Below are 18,181 nucleotides of genomic sequence, written 5' to 3' on the forward strand. Positions count from 1 at the left end.
ACCAAAGAAAAAATAAAAAAGTACATCCCTGTCTTGTAGCGCGGGGTTGGTTCTTATTTGTCACAGACAACCAGGCAAGTGATTAATTGTCAAAGTTTCCTTTTTCCCTTTTTAAAATTATTACTATTTTTAATTTTTACACACATAATAACGTCCAGTAGAAATCTCAATAAGCATGCTATAAGTACAATATTCTGAGTTACAATTCAGTGAGACAAGTAGAATACAAATAAATTTCTACCTCCAAATAATTCATGTAGACCCAGATTAATTGTCCATCTGGTTCACCATTTTTCTCCACCTATTAATATTTGTACAGGTTTTCTTTTTTAAATAAGCTGTCCATTTGAGCATTTAATATCTCTAGCCACTCTTTTTTGCTTGAGAGAGAGATTTTTCCTCCAGTGTCTGACGTAGACAATACAAGCATTTTTTACTTCATATAGAATGAATTCTTGGAGAGGGGACAGAGTACACACTACATAGTTTAACAATAACATCACTGCTGCAAAATCAGTAATTCTTCACAGTACTATACATTTTAGATTTTTTTTTGGCAACCCAGATGACCTGTTAGCTCTGGTGACCTATTAGGCATGACTTGGATGGCCAGACTAGTCTGATCTTGTCAACTCTCACAAACTAAGCAGGGTTGTCTCTGGTAAGTAATTGGGTGGGAGATCACCAAGGAAGTCTAGGTTTGATATGCAGAGGCAGACACTGGCAAATCACCTCTGTTAGTCTCTTGCCTTGAAAACCCCGTGAGTTTGGTCACCATAAGTTGGCTGCGACTTGGTGTCACTTTACACACATCCACTATCAGTTTGCCGTTTTACTTGTCAAGATTTCCATATCATCTGAAAGTCAAGTGGAAAATGGACCATGGGTTGTTCCAGAAGATTTTCTCAGCCTTCTTTTAAATCTAGCTCTTCTTCCCATTCCCTTTGGAAATTGTCAGTGTCATATGCTTTAATATGCTGTGCCCCCCCACTCCCACCCCAAAGCTATATTATACTTAACTATAGATGTTTCTATTATGATTGCTCTAGATTGTCTTTTCTTGGCACTATTGGCTAAATGTTTGGATTGTAGGCTTGTAATACTCAAATGCAGGGGTACCTACACAATTATTTTTCAGCCTATAAGACTGGAATGATTCCCATTTATTTTTATTATGCTGCAGACTGAAAACACAAGGATATTTCCAGGCCACGTTGATTCCTATAGTATAATTTCACAACTCAGTAAACATTGCCTTTGTAGAAACCCTTGTAGGAATTGCTCACGTGAATTGTTCCATATGGACCAGTTATGTTGGGTGGATTGCTTGCCATTCAGGTTCTATAAGCTTTTATAGATGACATTATGGGATGTGTCTGATAAAGAGATGCTTTTTCTCCTCTTAGAGAAGATTGGTGAAGTCACTTGAAGATCTGTGTTCTCAGTATGACTTGACTGTTAGGAGTTCTACTGGTGACATTATACAGTTTATTTATGGTGGAGATGGTTTAGATCCTGCAGCCATGGAAGGGAAAGATGAACCTCTGGAGTTCAGGCGAGTCCTGGACAACATCAGAGTACGTATGGGGTAGCTGTTTAAATTTTGCATAAAGTTGTATGTGCTGTATAGCTTAATGAAAATCCTGCCCTTGGATTCCCTCGTTCTTCCAGCCACTATTTCACTATGTACAGATTAAGAATTCTGTAGCATGTTTAATCTTGTGAGGCTTGAGTTAACATCTGTTCTGCATAAATGCTCTATACTGTACAATTCTAACAACATGGTACTGAACTTTGAAAAATCTGTATAGGGAGTAAAGTGCATGTGAGCCGCAACCATTTTGAAAGCGTATTGAATTGTCAAGGAATTCTGTATTTTAAATGTACCTGTGATTTATATGCATCTTGGTTTGTTGCTTAAGGCCGTGTACCCCTGCCGAAGTGAACCAGCCCTTAGTAAAAATGAATTGGTGCTAACTGCTGAATCCATCATGAAGAAGAATGAATTCCTGTGCTGCCAAGACAGCTTCCTACAGGTGATGCCTTCACTTAGTTCCTTTTTTGCCTGACTGTTAGGCTTCCCTTCCTAGAACTTGAGGCACCATAATCTGTAACCTTCCTGTTTCTGACCTTTATTTGTGCCTTCTCAGTTGTACAACAGTTTGGGGATCTGGAGCTTAAAATATATTGGATGGGGTTGGGGAGGGTCTCCAACATCTTAACTGTTGAAGAATGGCCAGTTTGCCACAGTGGAAGTTCATAAATCTTCTCTTAAATCTATAGTGTTTTGTAAAGATAGGCCAGGACTCAGTTGCTTCAGTGTTCTGTCTTCAGTTGTGTATTTCTTGCGTATAATAGGCAAGATTTATTTGAAGCAGAAAGTTAAAATGCATGGGCTTTACATTTCTTTGGGTTTATTTCCATAACACGAAAACATGTTACCTCCCCCACTTCTATCTTGAAGGCATTGACTGAAACAGGCTATGAAAAATATAATGAGGTAATTGTAGCATTTGTGTGTGTGTGTGTGATGCATTGTATCGGCCTTTATAATGGCACTACTAATGAAAACAAAATATCTTTGTAAGCCCTGTATCATACATACATTTAGTACTTAATCTACACTGCAGGTGAATAGCGTAAGCCTCTTCCTTCCATGCATGAGCTTGATGCTCCATACGAAAAGACAATTCTTTCTCCCCTTCCCCATCAAACATTTGTGGGAAGAGGGGAAATCTCATAGGTACATCCACTCACTCAGCCAAGCCAACCAATCATGAGCCACACAACACCCGGCTCTTGCAACACCCAACATAGAGTGGCAGTGGGAGGCCTCCTTGTGCCCTCCTTAATTAAGCCCTGGTGAATGTAAAAACTATTGATACTCAGATAGTTGGCAGCTACCACCCGGCCTCTGTCAAGGCACTTCCTACTCAGCAATACCCACAGCAACAGCTTTTCCACTGCTTTCAGCTTTTTTGTGTAAAGTTTTTAAGCTGAGGTAAAATAACCGTATTTTTCTCCAGCCAGAATCTCAAAACTAAACATTCAACACCTTTAAACTTTTATCTTAGATGGGTGGGGGAGCTGTTTTTGCACTTTCCTCTCTAACTGCCTAGTTTAAGATGCTGGCTTGCTTCGAGCATGGTTGTTTGAAGAAGTGGAGACTTCATTTCCCATTGGCGATGAAAAGACTAATTTCCTGTCTTCAGAAGTCCCGAAACTGTAGTTCGAGTTCATCAGATTTCCCCTTCGGACCACCTTCCATACAAATGTTTGCTCTAAATAGCTTGTAATCTTGGCATGACACATTTTCAATTTATTTCTGCGTTGCCCGGTTCCTAGGCTCCAAGGGTAGTACTGGTTTCAAGGGAACTTGCATCCAGATAAGGTTGGACTGAAATAATATATGCTAAGATGTTAAAGATCGAGAGGAGTTAGCCGTGTTCATCTGTAATCGCAAAATGGTAGAGTCCAATCTATGAGTGCATCTGACGAAGAGAATGGTGGTTCGCGAAAGCTTATGCTACAATAAAGTTGGTTAGTCTTAAAGGTGCTACTGGACTCTTTACTAAGATGTTAAAAAGTTTAGTCCTCAAAGCCAGCTTGGTGAAGCTTTGGTAACTACTAGATGAGGGTATCCTCTCTGAGGAACTCTCCTCACATCCTTGCTTTCTAAATATAGGGGGTTGGACCTTATGAATCTCTGTTAAGAGCAGCACTTTCCCCTCGGAAAGGCTCCTTGTGACAGAGGCTCAAGCTTTTAGACTCAGGAAAAGGATCCCGTGCCAGAGAAGAGATCTGGACTTAGTGGAACAAATTTGAGGATCTAATCAGTGGTACTAATGAAATCATCAAGAGGACTCTTTCAGCTGATTTGGGATACTGGGAAGATGTCTTTTGAGGTATGTCCTTCATCTGTCATCATGCCTTTACATTCTTAACACATCTCAAATTTTGATAAAATCGGTCAGCTGTAAATGGCAGTCTTAGAAATAAGCCTGCCAAAATTCCTAGCACAAAAGTGGCTTTTACTAGTCCCACTTGTCTAAATTTATTATTACTTTATTTCAAAATATTTTCCTCCTGCTTTTCGTTCTCAAGGTCACAGAAACGGCTTACAGTTAAATTCACTTAAGTTACATTCCAATAAAAGTAATCAAAAAGAAGTCAGTCCACAGAGAGAGATCTGCCAACAGTGAGAGATCTATAAAATGCAAAGTGATGAAACTAACTTCAGTTTGACAATAACTGCCATAATAATTGACCTGATCTGGGCTGGTTGGAACAAAAGTGTTATAACTAGTCTTCTAAAAAAGGATGGGGAAAACAGTGGTTCATGGGGTGGGGAAAGAAATAATGCCCAACCTACTACAGGATCAGCTGAACTGCTAACCAAAAGCAACTTTTTTGAATGAAGATTCTTTTTTTCACCTTTATCCAACCAGTCACTAACTCTAGGCACTGGTTCAACAAATCAACAACCTCTATAGGATCTGTTGAAAAAGATATGAAACATAAAAAATGTGTCATCCTGCACTGATTACACTGCATCCCAGATCTCCAGATGACCACTCCTAGTGGTTTTATGTAGATATTGAACAGCATGGGGAAGCCAGAATCTAGCAAATCAGTCAATCAATCCAAGGGCTAAGAGCAACAGTCTCTTGACACCTTCTTGTGGACCTTGCTCTCCGTGGGTGGTGGAAACCACCACAACACCCTACCTCCCATTCCTGGACTAGCTGGGCAGTCCCAAAAGTTGATATAATCAGTAATAGCAAAAGCCATTGAAAGGTCCGCCCCTGTCATGCTCCCAGTGAAGGTTATCAACAAAGGCTCCCCCAAGTGTCAAAACCAGGCCACAATACAAGAACTCGTGGGCACTCTATGAAATTATTGAGCAGTCGGGTTAGAACAGATAGAAGAAAATACTACTTTACACAAAGGGTGACAAACACATGGAATTCGTTGCCACAGGAGGTGGTGGCAGCTACAAGCATTGCCAGCTTCAAGAGGGGACTGGACAAATATATGGAGCAGAGGTCCACCAGTGGCTATTAGCCACAGGAGATAGATGGTATTCTCTTTGTGGGGAGGTGGTGCTCTGTTGTCTTGGTGCTGGAAGGAAGGCAGTGGGAGGGCTTCTGGTGTCCTGGCCTCACTGACAGTCCTTTAGATGGCACTGGATTTCTAGCCACTGTGTGTGACAGAATGTTGGACTGGATGGGCCACTGGCCTGATCCAACATGGCTTTGCTTATGTTCTTATGTTCTTAAGTCAGGCTCAAGAGGATTCAGATACTTTCATTCAAGAGCCTCTGGGGCTTGGATGCTATTACCTGTATGATTCCTTTGCTCAGATAATAGAATATGGGATTTAGTCATTAATATTGGAGACACTGAAAGTGCTATTTCTTTTGCAGCAGTCATACCATGACAGGGTATGTCATGGCACGACTGCTGGAGGTCTGCCTTACTTGCCGCATGTTGAGGCCCTGGTTGTTTACAAGGTAGTGCTGATCAGTTGAGCTTTTTGGTAATTCAGAGCTGAATTACTGCAATAGTCTGTCACATGATTTGTTTAAAAAAGAGAAGTTACTACAGGATTTTTACAGTCTTTATAGCTGACATTCGAGCCTTCCAAAATACCAGTCACATATGGTTCAAGGAACCAACCTGGAAAATTTTAAGTGAGATCAACAGACGGCTCACTCACAGTATGAACTCAGGTCATACTTTTATCCTTTTTTCATGCAGAGAACTGTTGCCAGTCAGAAGAGGCAATACTGACCTAGTCACCTTGATGGACTCATGGTCTGATTCGGTATAAGGCAGCTTCATATGTACATACCTATTCTTGATCGCAGTTTTGGCATCCGATGAGTTTTTTCCTGTGTTAATAGTAGAAGCCCCAAGTACTTTGGGCTAGGACCCACCACTGGGGGTTACACCTTAATTGAGGATGGGTAGCACTAGTGGTAGGGCTTTATTTTTTATTTTTTTAAGATTTTTTTAAAGAGAAGGTGAAAGGGGAGAAGAAGAGGAGGAGGGAGGGTGAAAGATTTTAAAGTTAAAAGTTTGCTTTCAAAGGTGAATTCCAAGTTTGAAAAGAATTGAAGACGGCTGCTCTGTGAAGTGGGGTGAAGTGATAGAGGAGATTAAAATTAATTCAAATACTAGCTGATTCGGTAGTCCTTTTGGTAGCCAACTGGAGGAGCACCCACACTGTTCCTTTCCCCACAAAAGTCTGGCAAATGTGGCAGGGGTCAAGGATTGGTCCTGCCAAAAACTTTTGAGTCTTTGATGAGAGCGCTGAGAAGGTAATAAACCTAGGGAAGCTTGAGCTGCTGCTCCACACAGTGACTCTCTGCAGCAACAATAAGAAATTTGATTTTCCCCTGCAGTGCATGCTCACGAGCATGAAGGCTGTGCCTCGGGTGCCTGTTGTGCCTTGCAGAGAGAGCAAAATAATTGCATGCCCCTTAGCACTTGAGCACTGTGGTTTTCTACAGCAGGCGCTGAAACTCCATGAGTTTGCAGTCTTCCAGATTGTTGTCTGGTTGATAGGGATGTATTTTACCGTCTGTAATGCTTTGCGGTACTGTAATATACCTTTATTTTTGAGTGAATAAGCAACAATAGTGTGGAACAGCTCTTCTGACAATGCTTTTTGCTGCCTTCCGGCAGGGCATTTGTAAAGACATTGGTATAACATGCTGTTGGGGAATGGGTGGGTTTTCAACCTCATTCAACCCCCTCCATTTACAATCTGAGGGTAGTGTTACTATTAGCCTGCCTTTATAAAGCAATCGTTGAGATTATGAGAGAGTGTGTGTGTGTGTGTGCATGCGTGAGTGTGCGCAAATATACACCACATGAACCAGATTTTTTTTGTGGGAGGGGGAGACACAAGTTAGACTTCAGAGTTGCTTTTGTTTATGCTTAATGTCTGCCATTTTATGTAACTCAGCAAACCTGGAAACAGGCAGCCGTCACTAAAGAAGTCTTTTGTAATTCAAATTGGCTACTGGAGCAAGTTCCAAGTTTCTTCCAAGTTCCAATGAATTTTGTGCACCTGCTTCTTGCAGGTTCCTTGATCTCTGAATGTGAAAGAGACGTGGGCGAGTGTCAGTATTCCAGAGCATGCATGCACATGTCTGCTTTTGGGGGAGGTGGGCAAAACTTCCCCCGGAGGCCCGTGATGAAGACAGCCGTAGTCTCTTTGTGTTGGATCCAGACTAAATTGGCAGTCCCCTTCCCGCTTCAGACCCCTGTCATGCCATTCCCCAGGGTCCATTATCCCCAAGGGCGGGGCTTTGTGGAGTGGGGGGGGCAGGGGAAGCAAGAAAGTTCCATCTGGCCATTGGAAAATTTAATCTGGATCCAGCCCTTTGTTTCCTCTTAGTAAGCAGCTATTTCAAGATGCATTTTGGTTTCTCTCTGAAAACATCTCATAGCGATCCTTTTGAATATGAAATACATTATTTGAGACATGTTTTTTACTGCTTTTTATGAATATAAAATATTGCTCCCAAAGTATGGTATTTATAATACTAAGGCTGCAAAATACAAGGCATAAAGTATGTATTAATGATTTCAGGAAATAAAGAAATTTATCAAAAACATGTCTGAAAAGATCAAGAAAACCAGAGACAAGTATGGCATTAATGACAATGGCACTACAGAGGTAAGTCCCCTTCTTTGGCTGACCAGTGGCAATGTTTTGCAAATGATAGCAGGGGTTCTCTCCCTCTCCCCCCCTCCGCCTCCTGTATAGTAATTGTACTTCTGCAATAACTGGTCCTGCTGATGACTTCTGAGGCAGGGGGGGGGGGGCGGGGTTAGAAACTGACCAGAACAGGGCCTGTGTGTGTTCTTATGTTTATTCTCCAAGTGGATTAGGCTGTTCTTACTCTACAGGAATTGGAACATAAACACGGCCAATCATTTTAACTCTCTTGGGTTACACAGGAGATGAAAGGGAAGCAGAGCATTGTTCATGTGTTAGCATGCCTGTTCCACAAGGCATTCCCCTCTGCCATTCTTTGCAGTTTGGGGAGGAAGGAGCTGCCATCCGAAAAACTCTAGTACTAGTGTCAGTACCCTAACGAGATTTCTTTAAAAGGTTTTTCCCTTCTCCAAAATGCAAGCTCAGTATAATGATTTCCGCGGAAAAGGTACCGTCCAGAAGACCAAAGCAGCCTCAGATAAATAAGGAAAATTGGAGCGAATAGACAATTGAATTGTCTGTTAAAGTGTCCTGTAGCTCTGTATTTTGCTGTCTGCTGCACCAAAAATAAAATAATGCCCATACTTTGGCATCAAGGAAAATTCTTTGATTTTCTGTATGTTATCTTAATTTTGTGTTAAGATTTACGTTTCAAAAAATTTGAAGATTTTGAACTAGATGGGCAGAAATTGAGGGAAGGATGGAAGAGGAAATAGTAGCGAGGGAAATTTGTGCAGATCGCTGAAGGTTTATGAGAGCTTCACTAGATGCCTTCTTTACTACCTGTCACGTTTGTCCTTACAATGGCTCGAATTTAAGAGGGAGTGAGACGTCCGTGATAAACTTCAGTTCCACATCCTCAGCACCAGTGACTGTCTGCTCTCTGAATGAATTCCTGACCGTTCTGATCCTTTATTGGTTTAGCCACGTGTATTGTACCAGTTGGACCGGATTACTCCAACCCAGCTGGAGAAGTTTCTGGAGACCTGTCGTGAGAAGTACATGAGGTATGGAATTCTTTTTGTGTGTTAGCTTTTGTTTTCTTCTTTCCCCAGTGGGAACTGAACCTCCTGGAAAAGGGGGCTTGATTTGGTTGGCCAGATATGAATATAAGCAAACAAATGATGGAAAACAGTCTCCCCTTCCCAAAAGAGACTTGAGGATCTGAAAGTAAACCACCTCTGATTGAGCCGGGTGCCTGTATTCCTATACCATAGGGAAACAGACTTTGTTTCAGGTCAGGAAACCTTAGTCAAGCTTCGTATGAGAGGGGGGGGGGGGCGGGGTACGGGCCTGAGAAGCAAGCGGCCCTGGTGCCCACACTAGCTCAGCACAACATTTGGTTTGACTGCTTTATTTTATTACTGGAATTTCTGTGCTGCTTTGCAGCCTGGAACAGCAGCAGACAACAACAAATATTGGAACTACCAGTAATAAAAGGATACAAAGCAGCAATTGAAGAGGGACGTAATGTAAAGGCATATCAGCTGGTCTGGATCTGATCTGTGTTTGGCTGGGAGTCAGCCGGGGACTTTGGAACTCCATAGAAAAAAGGCATGATGCAAAAATGTTTTAAAGCTATTAAATTAGCCCTCTTCAGTACTGTGCTGCTGCTTGAGAATCTCTAGTTGTTGTGCTGTTCTCTTTCTCTCGCTGGCTCAAAACTCTCAGCTTCCTCCTTCACAAACTACATGTTCTGCCTATCAAGAAATAGTAATTTTATTTCCAGGATTGCAATCATCTGCCAAGATTACTGGTGAGAACCAGTTGACATGGCAAAATCTGGAAGGAAAATTATATTAGAGGCCGGCAATTCCAGCTCCACAACCCAGTGTGAAATGACATAAGTGTGGAGTTTTTGACAAAATGACAACCAAAAAGAGGGTTACCTTCATTTCTGAGCTGAATTAGTCCTGATTCTGACATTGGTTTTGGAAGGTGGAGGGGAGAGTTGTCGTTTTTCCCTCTGCTGGAAGAGAACGGGTTGATTTGCTCAGAGTAGAGAAGGTCCATAATATGCCAAAAGATTGTTTCAGTGGGATCTAACTGAGAGCGACAGCTGTCCTCTGATCTGCAACTTGCTTCGTTGCATAAGGTCTCTTGCTAAGCATATTGCTGTCGTGTCTTGATTAAGGCTCCTAGGAGCCCCACTGCATTAGGACGGCTGACAAATGATTGGAAAGAGTAGTTTAATAATGCTGAGATCACTTTGGCTGTGTGTTCCTTCCCTACCCATATTCCAATACCACCACCACCACCCGCCAAATCTTAGAAAAAGACGAGTATTCATTTAGGTGTTTGCTTTGGTAGGTGCACCAGTGAAATCCGCTCTTAATGTAATACAAATACACCTTTTTGTGTGTCATTTGATTTAATAATCTTGACACAGATGTCAGTTGCTTTCTCTGTGCATTACCACTTGATGTCAGATAGTTGATCTATTTTATTAGAGGGTGAAATAATATTTTCAGATCAGGGTACTTACATAGGTAGTTTCACTGTAGTGTTTAAGGGCCAAGTAACTGAGGATGAAGGTGTTCTCTACCTTCCACGCGCAGTGCTTTATGCTGTCTCCCACAGAGTGCGACTTCTTTCTTGCTACCTCCCAGCGGTAGTGGAAGGGGTGAGGTAAGAAAGTCTCCCTCTGTGGATGGAAATCCTTCTGTCCATGCAAGTGCTTTGGTGGATCCCCTCTATTCTTTTTTACCTGCTTGACTGGAGTAATGAGTCTTCAAGTGTGGCTTTTCTTAGAATGCAACGCCTATAGTGTATAATTAATGGCAGCGTAGCAGTTTCCCCATACTTCACATATACAGAGTTATGTAACACTACAGTGAGATTTGTAGTGTATGGTATAACACAAGCACCTTCTAAAAAGTCACCAGAGTGTGTAGTGCCTTCTGGGAGCAAGGAAACATCATACCTGAGGCCCATGGGGATCTTGAAAGCACCGGCCCAGTCACTGCTTTTGTCCTCAGGTGGTTTTATTGACCAGTTCACGCACCTGAAGGTGTGGTGAATTTCACCCACCTCAGGGTTGCAGTGCATTACACGGGAGAAGAGCCACGATGCTGCCACCTGCCCCTTCTGCTCCTGAGCCCACTCCTGCCAGCCAGCCAGCCCCCCATTTCCCCTTCTTTCTTTTTTATAGCCCCATCTTCATCCTTGAGCTAAGCTCTACCCCTCTTCTCTGTTCCCTGCTTCTAGCCAGCCTCTGTTATCCTTAGCCACACCCTGCCTTAAGCCACCTGGGCCTAGAGAATCATTGCTTCTCCACCCAGGATTGCTCACTGCCTCCTGAGCCTTCTTGTGGCTGACTGCCAAAGCCGCGCTGTTGCCAAAGCTACTCTGGCTGCACCCTTCTGCCCCTGGTCCCGCCTTGCTTCGCCCACATGAGCCTTGCAACTGGGCCTAAGGGCATGTCCTACCCTGCCAGGCCGGTCATTGTCTGGTAGCCCACCACAGAGTGCTAAAAACTTGTACCTGTAAAATAAAGATCTTGTGTTACAGTCACAGTGAGTGTTTTTCACTTGTAAGCCTTTGGGCAATTTCATTCTATTTCCTCAACAGTCAAAACAAGAGAAGACTTTCAGTGATTCCACAATCTCAGACTCCCAACTATTGACATCCCAGCTAACTGGCAAAGTTTTCCAGTACAATTGTATCTATATACCTAGTCAGTTACCTTGTGGGCTTGAGCTGGGCTTGAGTATTTGATTAAACTTCTTGTGTCTCATTAGCATCTAGCCAGTGAACTGGTTTGTGGGGAATACGTTTGGGGCTTTATGTATTCTGAGATTCTGTACAAACAGAGGAAAAAGAATGAAATGTGTACTGGATCCAGAATTCTATTTCTTGAGAATCTGAGTTTTTGTTCTCCCCGCCCTCCCCCTCAAAAAGAAAAAAAGGTTTCCACCCCTTACAGAATATATGTACAAGCTAAAGATGATGGGAAGATTTCTAGTAGTCAAGGTGCAGGGCTCCTGTACTCTACACATCTCTCTGCTTCTTCCTGACTACCAGAAGCAGAATAAATTAGGCAAATAAAGGCTGATTCCGCACATGTTGGATAATGCACTTTATCAATCGTTTGAGGTGGATTTTTTGTTCCGCACACAAAAAAATCCATTCCAAATGATCTATAAAGAGGATTGGAAGTGCATTATCCAACGTGTGCGGAGTCACTCATAGTGCATTTTGCACAATTTACGGAAGTTATAGAATTCGTCTTGGTGGAGAATTTTTTTTCTGTTTTTTAAACCTTGAGTTTTACTGCTCTCTTAAATTAATATATTGTCAAAGGCTTTCACGGCCGGAGAATTAAATTAATGATTCCATAATGCCACACTAACCATTTAAAAAAAAAAAACAGAGGATAGACTTAGTCAGTGGAGGTCAGTGTTCAGCAGCAGCTCAGCCATGAACTCTCTGAACTCACAGCTGCGAAAAGAGTAAATATAAACGTGCCCTTGCTTTTGCATCCTAGGGCACAGATGGAGCCCGGCTCTGCAGTGGGAGCTCTGTGTGCGCAGAGCATTGGCGAACCTGGCACTCAGATGACTTTGAAAACCTTCCACTTTGCTGGCGTGGCATCCATGAACATCACACTGGGGGTGCCAAGGATCAAAGAGATTATCAATGCTTCCAAAGCAATCAGGTATTCTAAGCAGGTGTTGTGATCTGATTCATCACTGAACGGTAAAGGGATTGGAAGGAGAGGCAGGACTGGGGAGTTTTCTTAACAGAGCTTTCAACATAATTACAACATTTTGGATCAAATTACAACTGTTGTTAATGACCCAAGCAATAATTATATACCTCTGAAAAGGAAACGTTGATTGCTGTTTACAAGTTGTTTTGGAGTTTGTACTGAAACTCCCTTTTGCTAAATTTGCTGGTAAATTCTCTCATTTCTGTGACGGTGGAAGATACTGCTGCTCACTTGGTTGAACCAAATGGGAATTTCAGTGCAATCCTAAACAGAGTTACACCCTTCTAATCCCATGATTTAACTGTAGAGTGTACACTAGTTATTGAAGGCCTGTTCTAATAGACCATCTGACTGACAGAATGCGATAAGTGTGCAAACCTGACAAATCACTTCACATCAATCATTTTTTTCCGTATCCAGCAGCAACAGAAGACAAATTAACTTGCCTTCTTAATGGCATGTTTGCCTTACTTCTGGAAACACACATAAGCAGCATTAAATTGGAGCCAACAATGCAGAGTGTTTTAAAATGCTGCTTTAGAAAACTGGCTCCTGTTCCTTTTACCTTCAAGCAAGATTTAGAGGGGTTTTTTTTTTTTCTTCAAATGTAGTGTTTTGTTTTGGATGCTACTTGTTAATGAGGGTGAATTTTATTAGTAGCCTGCTAATGAACATAAAGCCGACAGTGACATTTGTGCCATTTATGTATGCTTTTTAGACGCTGGGCAGTAACTGTTGAGTGCTTTAACATTTCGTGCAAAGTTTTAGTTTTTTTGCTTTCAAGGGCTGTGTAAAATTACAAACGCAGTAGTAGTTATGTACAAGTAGAGAGACTAAGCTGGTTAAGTCTTTCACAACTCTGCTTTTGCTGCTTGTGCACAGCACACCAATTATCACAGCACACCTTGACACAGATGACGACCCAGACTTTGCCCGTTTGGTGAAAGGACGAATTGAGAAGACGCTGTTGGGAGAGGTAAGCTGTGCCTCCTTGTCACCTGCAGGCACCATCTTCAGATTCTTTTCTCTATTGGTGCCGTATTGTACATACCTAAGAAGGATCACTTTTGTACCTGGTTCTGAACCTGCAGATTTCAGAGTATATTGAAGAAGTTTTCCTCCCTGACGACTGCTTTATTCTCGTCAAGCTTTCATTGGAGCGGATTAGACTGCTAAGACTGGAGGTGAGTTTGACCATCTTCCATTTACTGCAATGTAAGAACTTGGTTTTGCCACCGGCAGTAAGGCCAAATGAGAATGACCGTGAACTGTATTTCTGACATTGTTCTGTGCAAGTGTGGGTCTGTACATAGACTAAAATGGGATGGGTAAAATCTGAGGTGACAGAATGAACTGTACCTTTGCAAGTGGAGGTCTGTCTCTATTTTAATGAATCAGAATCAAAATAATGCTTATCGCATGTGGCCAAAGACCATCACAGTTAAGCAAATAAAATACATTTCTGTCCCATTGTCTTCACCCAAAGTGAAGCTCAAAAATAATACAAATAATTAATATAGTTAATAATATAATTAAAGATAATATAAATAGTAATCACATTAATTTGAATTTTTAAAAGCCTGCATAATCAACAGGGAGCCTGGATAAACAAGTACATCGTCAGCTGGCACTGGAAACTATCCATGCTTGGCATCAGCCAAATATCTGTCGGGAGAGTATTCTATAATCAAGGTGCCACCCCAGAAAAAGCCCTGTCTTGCATTTCTTCCTATCTTATTTCAGATAGTGGTGAGTGACATATAGAGTAGGTTTTCAGTTGATGACCACAGTTAATCAGGGATATTCCCTTGGGAGCCGTTGGTCCTTGAAATACCCAGGTTATGAAGTGCAATCCTAAACAGAGTTACACCTTTCTAAATCCATTCAAGTCATTATTATTCCATGGAAAAAGGAGAGGATTGTGTTGAACCTTGTTTTCTGCATGCAGGGAACTTTTTACTTGAAGAAGCACTCAAAACTATGACTCCCCCAACACCAATACAGTCCAGAATTCTTAACACTTCCTTCTAAAGAATATGTAGAATATCTCTGTGCATCTGGCCAGGGAAAGAGGAAGGAGTATGTGGGAATCACTAGTTTGGATGCTGTGCAGGAAAGCTTAAGAGGGTGTGTAGTTCTCTTGCCTTCTTGTAACACTAAAAGCCTCTTTCAGTACTCAGTGACAAGGACACGCACAAGCGCTATTCATCTCAATTGTTGCATGTTATATTTTTGGGCCCCGCTCAGTTCTCAGTGACGATGTCACATGCAAGCTCTTGAGATCTTGGACAATAGCAGACTATGCCAACGTCTCATCATGGTCATCATGCAATACACTGCAGGTGTTTGGCCAAACTAATATTCTGGATTGCCTTATGGAGAGAAGGTTGCTTGCCTGCACAACTGGACTGAGGTGTGAATGGAATTTTGCAAATAACAAGGGACGTTTTCTGCCTCCAGGTTAATGCAGAGACTGTACGATATTCCATCTACATCTCCAAGCTGCGGGTGAAGCCGGGGGATGTAGCTGTTCACGGGGAGGCTGTTGTGTGCGTTACTCCCCGTGAGAATAGCAAGAGTTCCATGTACTATGTCTTGCAGTATCTGAAGGAAGAACTACCAAAAGTAAGGAGACTCCTCTGTGTGTTGCTTGGCTACAAGCAAAACTGTCTAAGTTAGCATTCTGAATGTTGTTTGAATTCGGATGAGAATGTGAATTCCTGAGAGACTTGAGTAATGTTGGCATCTGGTTGTTTAGCCCTCTTCCTGTTCGTTAGGTTAATTGGTTTCTTTGAAGAACGCTTTCTAGTTCAAAATGCATTGGGAATCTTGAACCTTAAAACCTTTGTCACAGGTGCATTCTGTAGAACTGGACATTATCCTCTTGCTGGATTTGCTGTGTGTTTTGTTTCAGTGTAAAGCCAAAGTGTCATGTCATGGATCTGAGTGTTACCCTAAGGAAATGGCTGTTCTACTTGGAATTCTAGCTTCCTTCAGTTTCTTGATCATTCCTCCTGAGGAAGAACTCCCGAATTCGTTTGAATTTTGCTTTCAAGTGAAATTTTTATGGCAACTCTTGTGCAAGTTTTGAGGCACTGGTGAAGCAGACTGAGAGAGAGGCCTGATGGAGCAGATAAATAGGAGATCAAGAGAAGGGATAGGTAGGAGGGGGGAAGTGAATGTAAGGTAGGGAACCTTTGCAAATGAAGGAACAGATGGCTCAAGGAAAACAGAGAAGAATGCATTGTAGAAATTGGACTAAGAGAAGAGGGTCAGGAGGTTTTGAAGGAAGTTAATTGAGATTGGCCCCAGGCCTGGGTGAGTGTGATCTTGTCAGATCTCAGAAGCTAAGCAGGGTCGGCTTTGGTTAGTAAGACCAGGGTTGCAGGGGCAGGCAATGGCAAACCACCTCTGTTAGTCTCGTGCCATGAAAACCCAGCCAGGGGTTGCCATAACTCAGCTATGACTTGAGGGCACTCTCCACAATCGGGATTGGCCGCTGCATTTTCTTTGGGAGCAGCTTGGCACTTCAAAACTAGCCTCTTGCCTATGGCAACTGAGTAATTCAATTTCCTTTCCAACAAAGACATTTGCCTTCCAAATACGTATATAGCAAAAATCAATTAAGTGCATAGTGGAATTTCTGTCTTATTTAATCAAAGCAACTGTCTTTGTAACTGACAAGTGTCTATTCTTCAGTTTGAGAAAATACATGCAAATAATGGGTTGGATGGATTCCACAGATCCGTTCCACTAGCAGAGGCGGCATAGTACTGTGGAAAAAACCTCATTCAAATATCTTGTTTCCAGAGAAGGCAGTTTCCACTGAAGAAAAGGATCCATGGGATCCAGCCCAATAAAAACAGAGTATCCTGCCCTGTTTTAGAGTCAAGTGTCCATCTTGCTGAATGCCAACAGATTCATTTTCTTCACGCACACTTCCTTGGAGAAAACTTCTATGGACGTCCAAGCAAATGTGTTGAGGATGGTGGACTTTGTTTATAACCAGAGCAAAGAAATATATAATGAAGAATCTTCTTGTACCTAAATAAGCATTTGCTGTAATTTCTACATTTTTTCCCTCTGTCAAACATAAAGGTGGTCGTGCAAGGTATCCCAGAAGTGTCTCGAGCTGTCATTCATATTGATGAGCAGAGCGGGAAAGAAAAGTACAAACTGCTGGTGGAAGGTGATAACCTGCGCTCTGTCATGGCCACTCATGGAGTCAAAGGGACAAGGACAACTTCTAACAACACTTACGAGGTATCCAAAGAACAGCATTTTATGAAAAAATGATGTGCTTGGAAAGTCTCTGCTTCAAGTGCAAGCCAAGTCTGTCCTTAGGCAAGGAAGATTGATGTCTTGGCCTGTGGGAGGATAGCGTTACTTGGAAGAATCAGGGTGCTGTGCACAAGCAAAATGAACGTCTTGTCATTTCATTAATCCAGCATAACTCAATCTTTTAGGTAGAGAAGACCCTGGGCATTGAGGCTGCTCGCACCACCATTATTAACGAGATCCAGTACACAATGGTAAACCACGGCATGAGCATTGACCGGAGGCATGTGATGTTGCTCTCTGACCTGATGACATACAAGGTTTGTCCTTGTCACTTTGGTAATCATATTGGTTTTGCTCCTACTGCCCACCTGCTTTCCTCCAAAATGAACATAAGTGAAGAATACTAAAGAACCTCCAAACAATGATGTGAAATTCACTATGACACTTGTTCTGGGAGATATTTATTTACGAGCTACATAGCTAGCAATCTTCTTCCTAGCTGGGCTGGAGAATTAACTGAACTTCTCCTGATTCATCCAAAGAGAGGTTTCCCCTTGCTATAGTTTTTCTCATCTTCACCGACATGGCGCTGCTGTAGGGTCAGGTGACCAACTTCAGAGTCATCTGCTCCTGTAAGTTAATTGCCAACATGATACATCACAGTACCATTTGCTGAACTTTCAAAAACCATCAGGCTCTAGCATCTCTACTTCTTTCCTCTTGCTCCCAGAGTTAAAAACTGTGCTGGTCTTCCACTATGCCTGTGCATTCTAATACGGAACTTGGAATTCTGCACCACTGCCAATCATCCGTTCTTAGCAAGTTCCTTTCTTGCTTTCTCATGAGCTTTTCTTTCTCCTTATGGGCTAGGGTGAAGTTCTGGGCATTACTAGGTTTGGACTGGCAAAAATGAAGGAGAGTGTCTTGATGCTTGCATCTTTTGAAAAAACAGCGGACCATTTGTTTGATGCTGCATACTTTGGGCAGAAGGACTCAGTGTGTGGTATGTATTCTACATTAATTTACCGCTGGACCAAGATTTCTCGATTTGCTGCTGATTGGGAAAATGGAGCATAGCCTTTCCACTTTTGCCCAAAAGATGAGGAGATACAGAGGAGACATGGAGTTCTGTCTTCTTATTAGTCAAAATCAATACAAGGCTTACTTCTTTTCCCCACTTTTTAAAAAAATCACACTTCTGGAACTTGCTAATTAGTAATAGCTGGGAAGAAAAGCCTTTGGACAATGGAAAGGCACAGCCAGACAGAATAGATGATACTTTACTGCATGGACCAACAATCTCGCCCAATAAAAGGCAGCTTTATGTATTCATGTGTGAAGACTGTGCAAAGTTAACAGTATATTTAGAACTTTTTCTTGCTTGGGTGTGGGAGAATCCCTAAGAAGATAGGGTTGCATAGTTGTGAACCAGCCACACCTTTGTTCCTGGCTTACAGT

General features: G+C 42.1%; 1 protein-coding gene across 2 annotated transcripts in view; it reads left to right on the forward strand.

Annotated features, from left to right (window-relative positions):
• POLR3A (RNA polymerase III subunit A) overlaps positions 1-18,181 on the forward strand; it is a 43,565-nt gene that overhangs the window by 23,372 nt on the left and 2,012 nt on the right. Inside the window, exons 20-31 of one of the 2 annotated variants that reach the window (XM_054983633.1) lie at positions 1,407-1,577; positions 1,923-2,036; positions 2,465-2,500; positions 7,603-7,689; positions 8,656-8,738; positions 12,218-12,388; positions 13,325-13,418; positions 13,534-13,626; positions 14,903-15,067; positions 16,541-16,705; positions 16,909-17,040; positions 17,594-17,726. In XM_054983633.1, coding sequence (XP_054839608.1) covers positions 1,407-1,577; positions 1,923-2,036; positions 2,465-2,500; positions 7,603-7,689; positions 8,656-8,738; positions 12,218-12,388; positions 13,325-13,418; positions 13,534-13,626; positions 14,903-15,067; positions 16,541-16,705; positions 16,909-17,040; positions 17,594-17,726 — 1,444 coding nt within the window. The remainder of the gene's footprint in view (positions 1-1,406; positions 1,578-1,922; positions 2,037-2,464; positions 2,501-7,602; positions 7,690-8,655; positions 8,739-12,217; positions 12,389-13,324; positions 13,419-13,533; positions 13,627-14,902; positions 15,068-16,540; positions 16,706-16,908; positions 17,041-17,593; positions 17,727-18,181) is intronic. The other variant, XM_054983635.1, reaches the window with a different exon arrangement.

Source organism: Eublepharis macularius, chromosome 6 (genome assembly GCF_028583425.1).
Source record: "Eublepharis macularius isolate TG4126 chromosome 6, MPM_Emac_v1.0, whole genome shotgun sequence".
Classification (NCBI taxonomy): domain Eukaryota; kingdom Metazoa; phylum Chordata; class Lepidosauria; order Squamata; family Eublepharidae; genus Eublepharis; species Eublepharis macularius.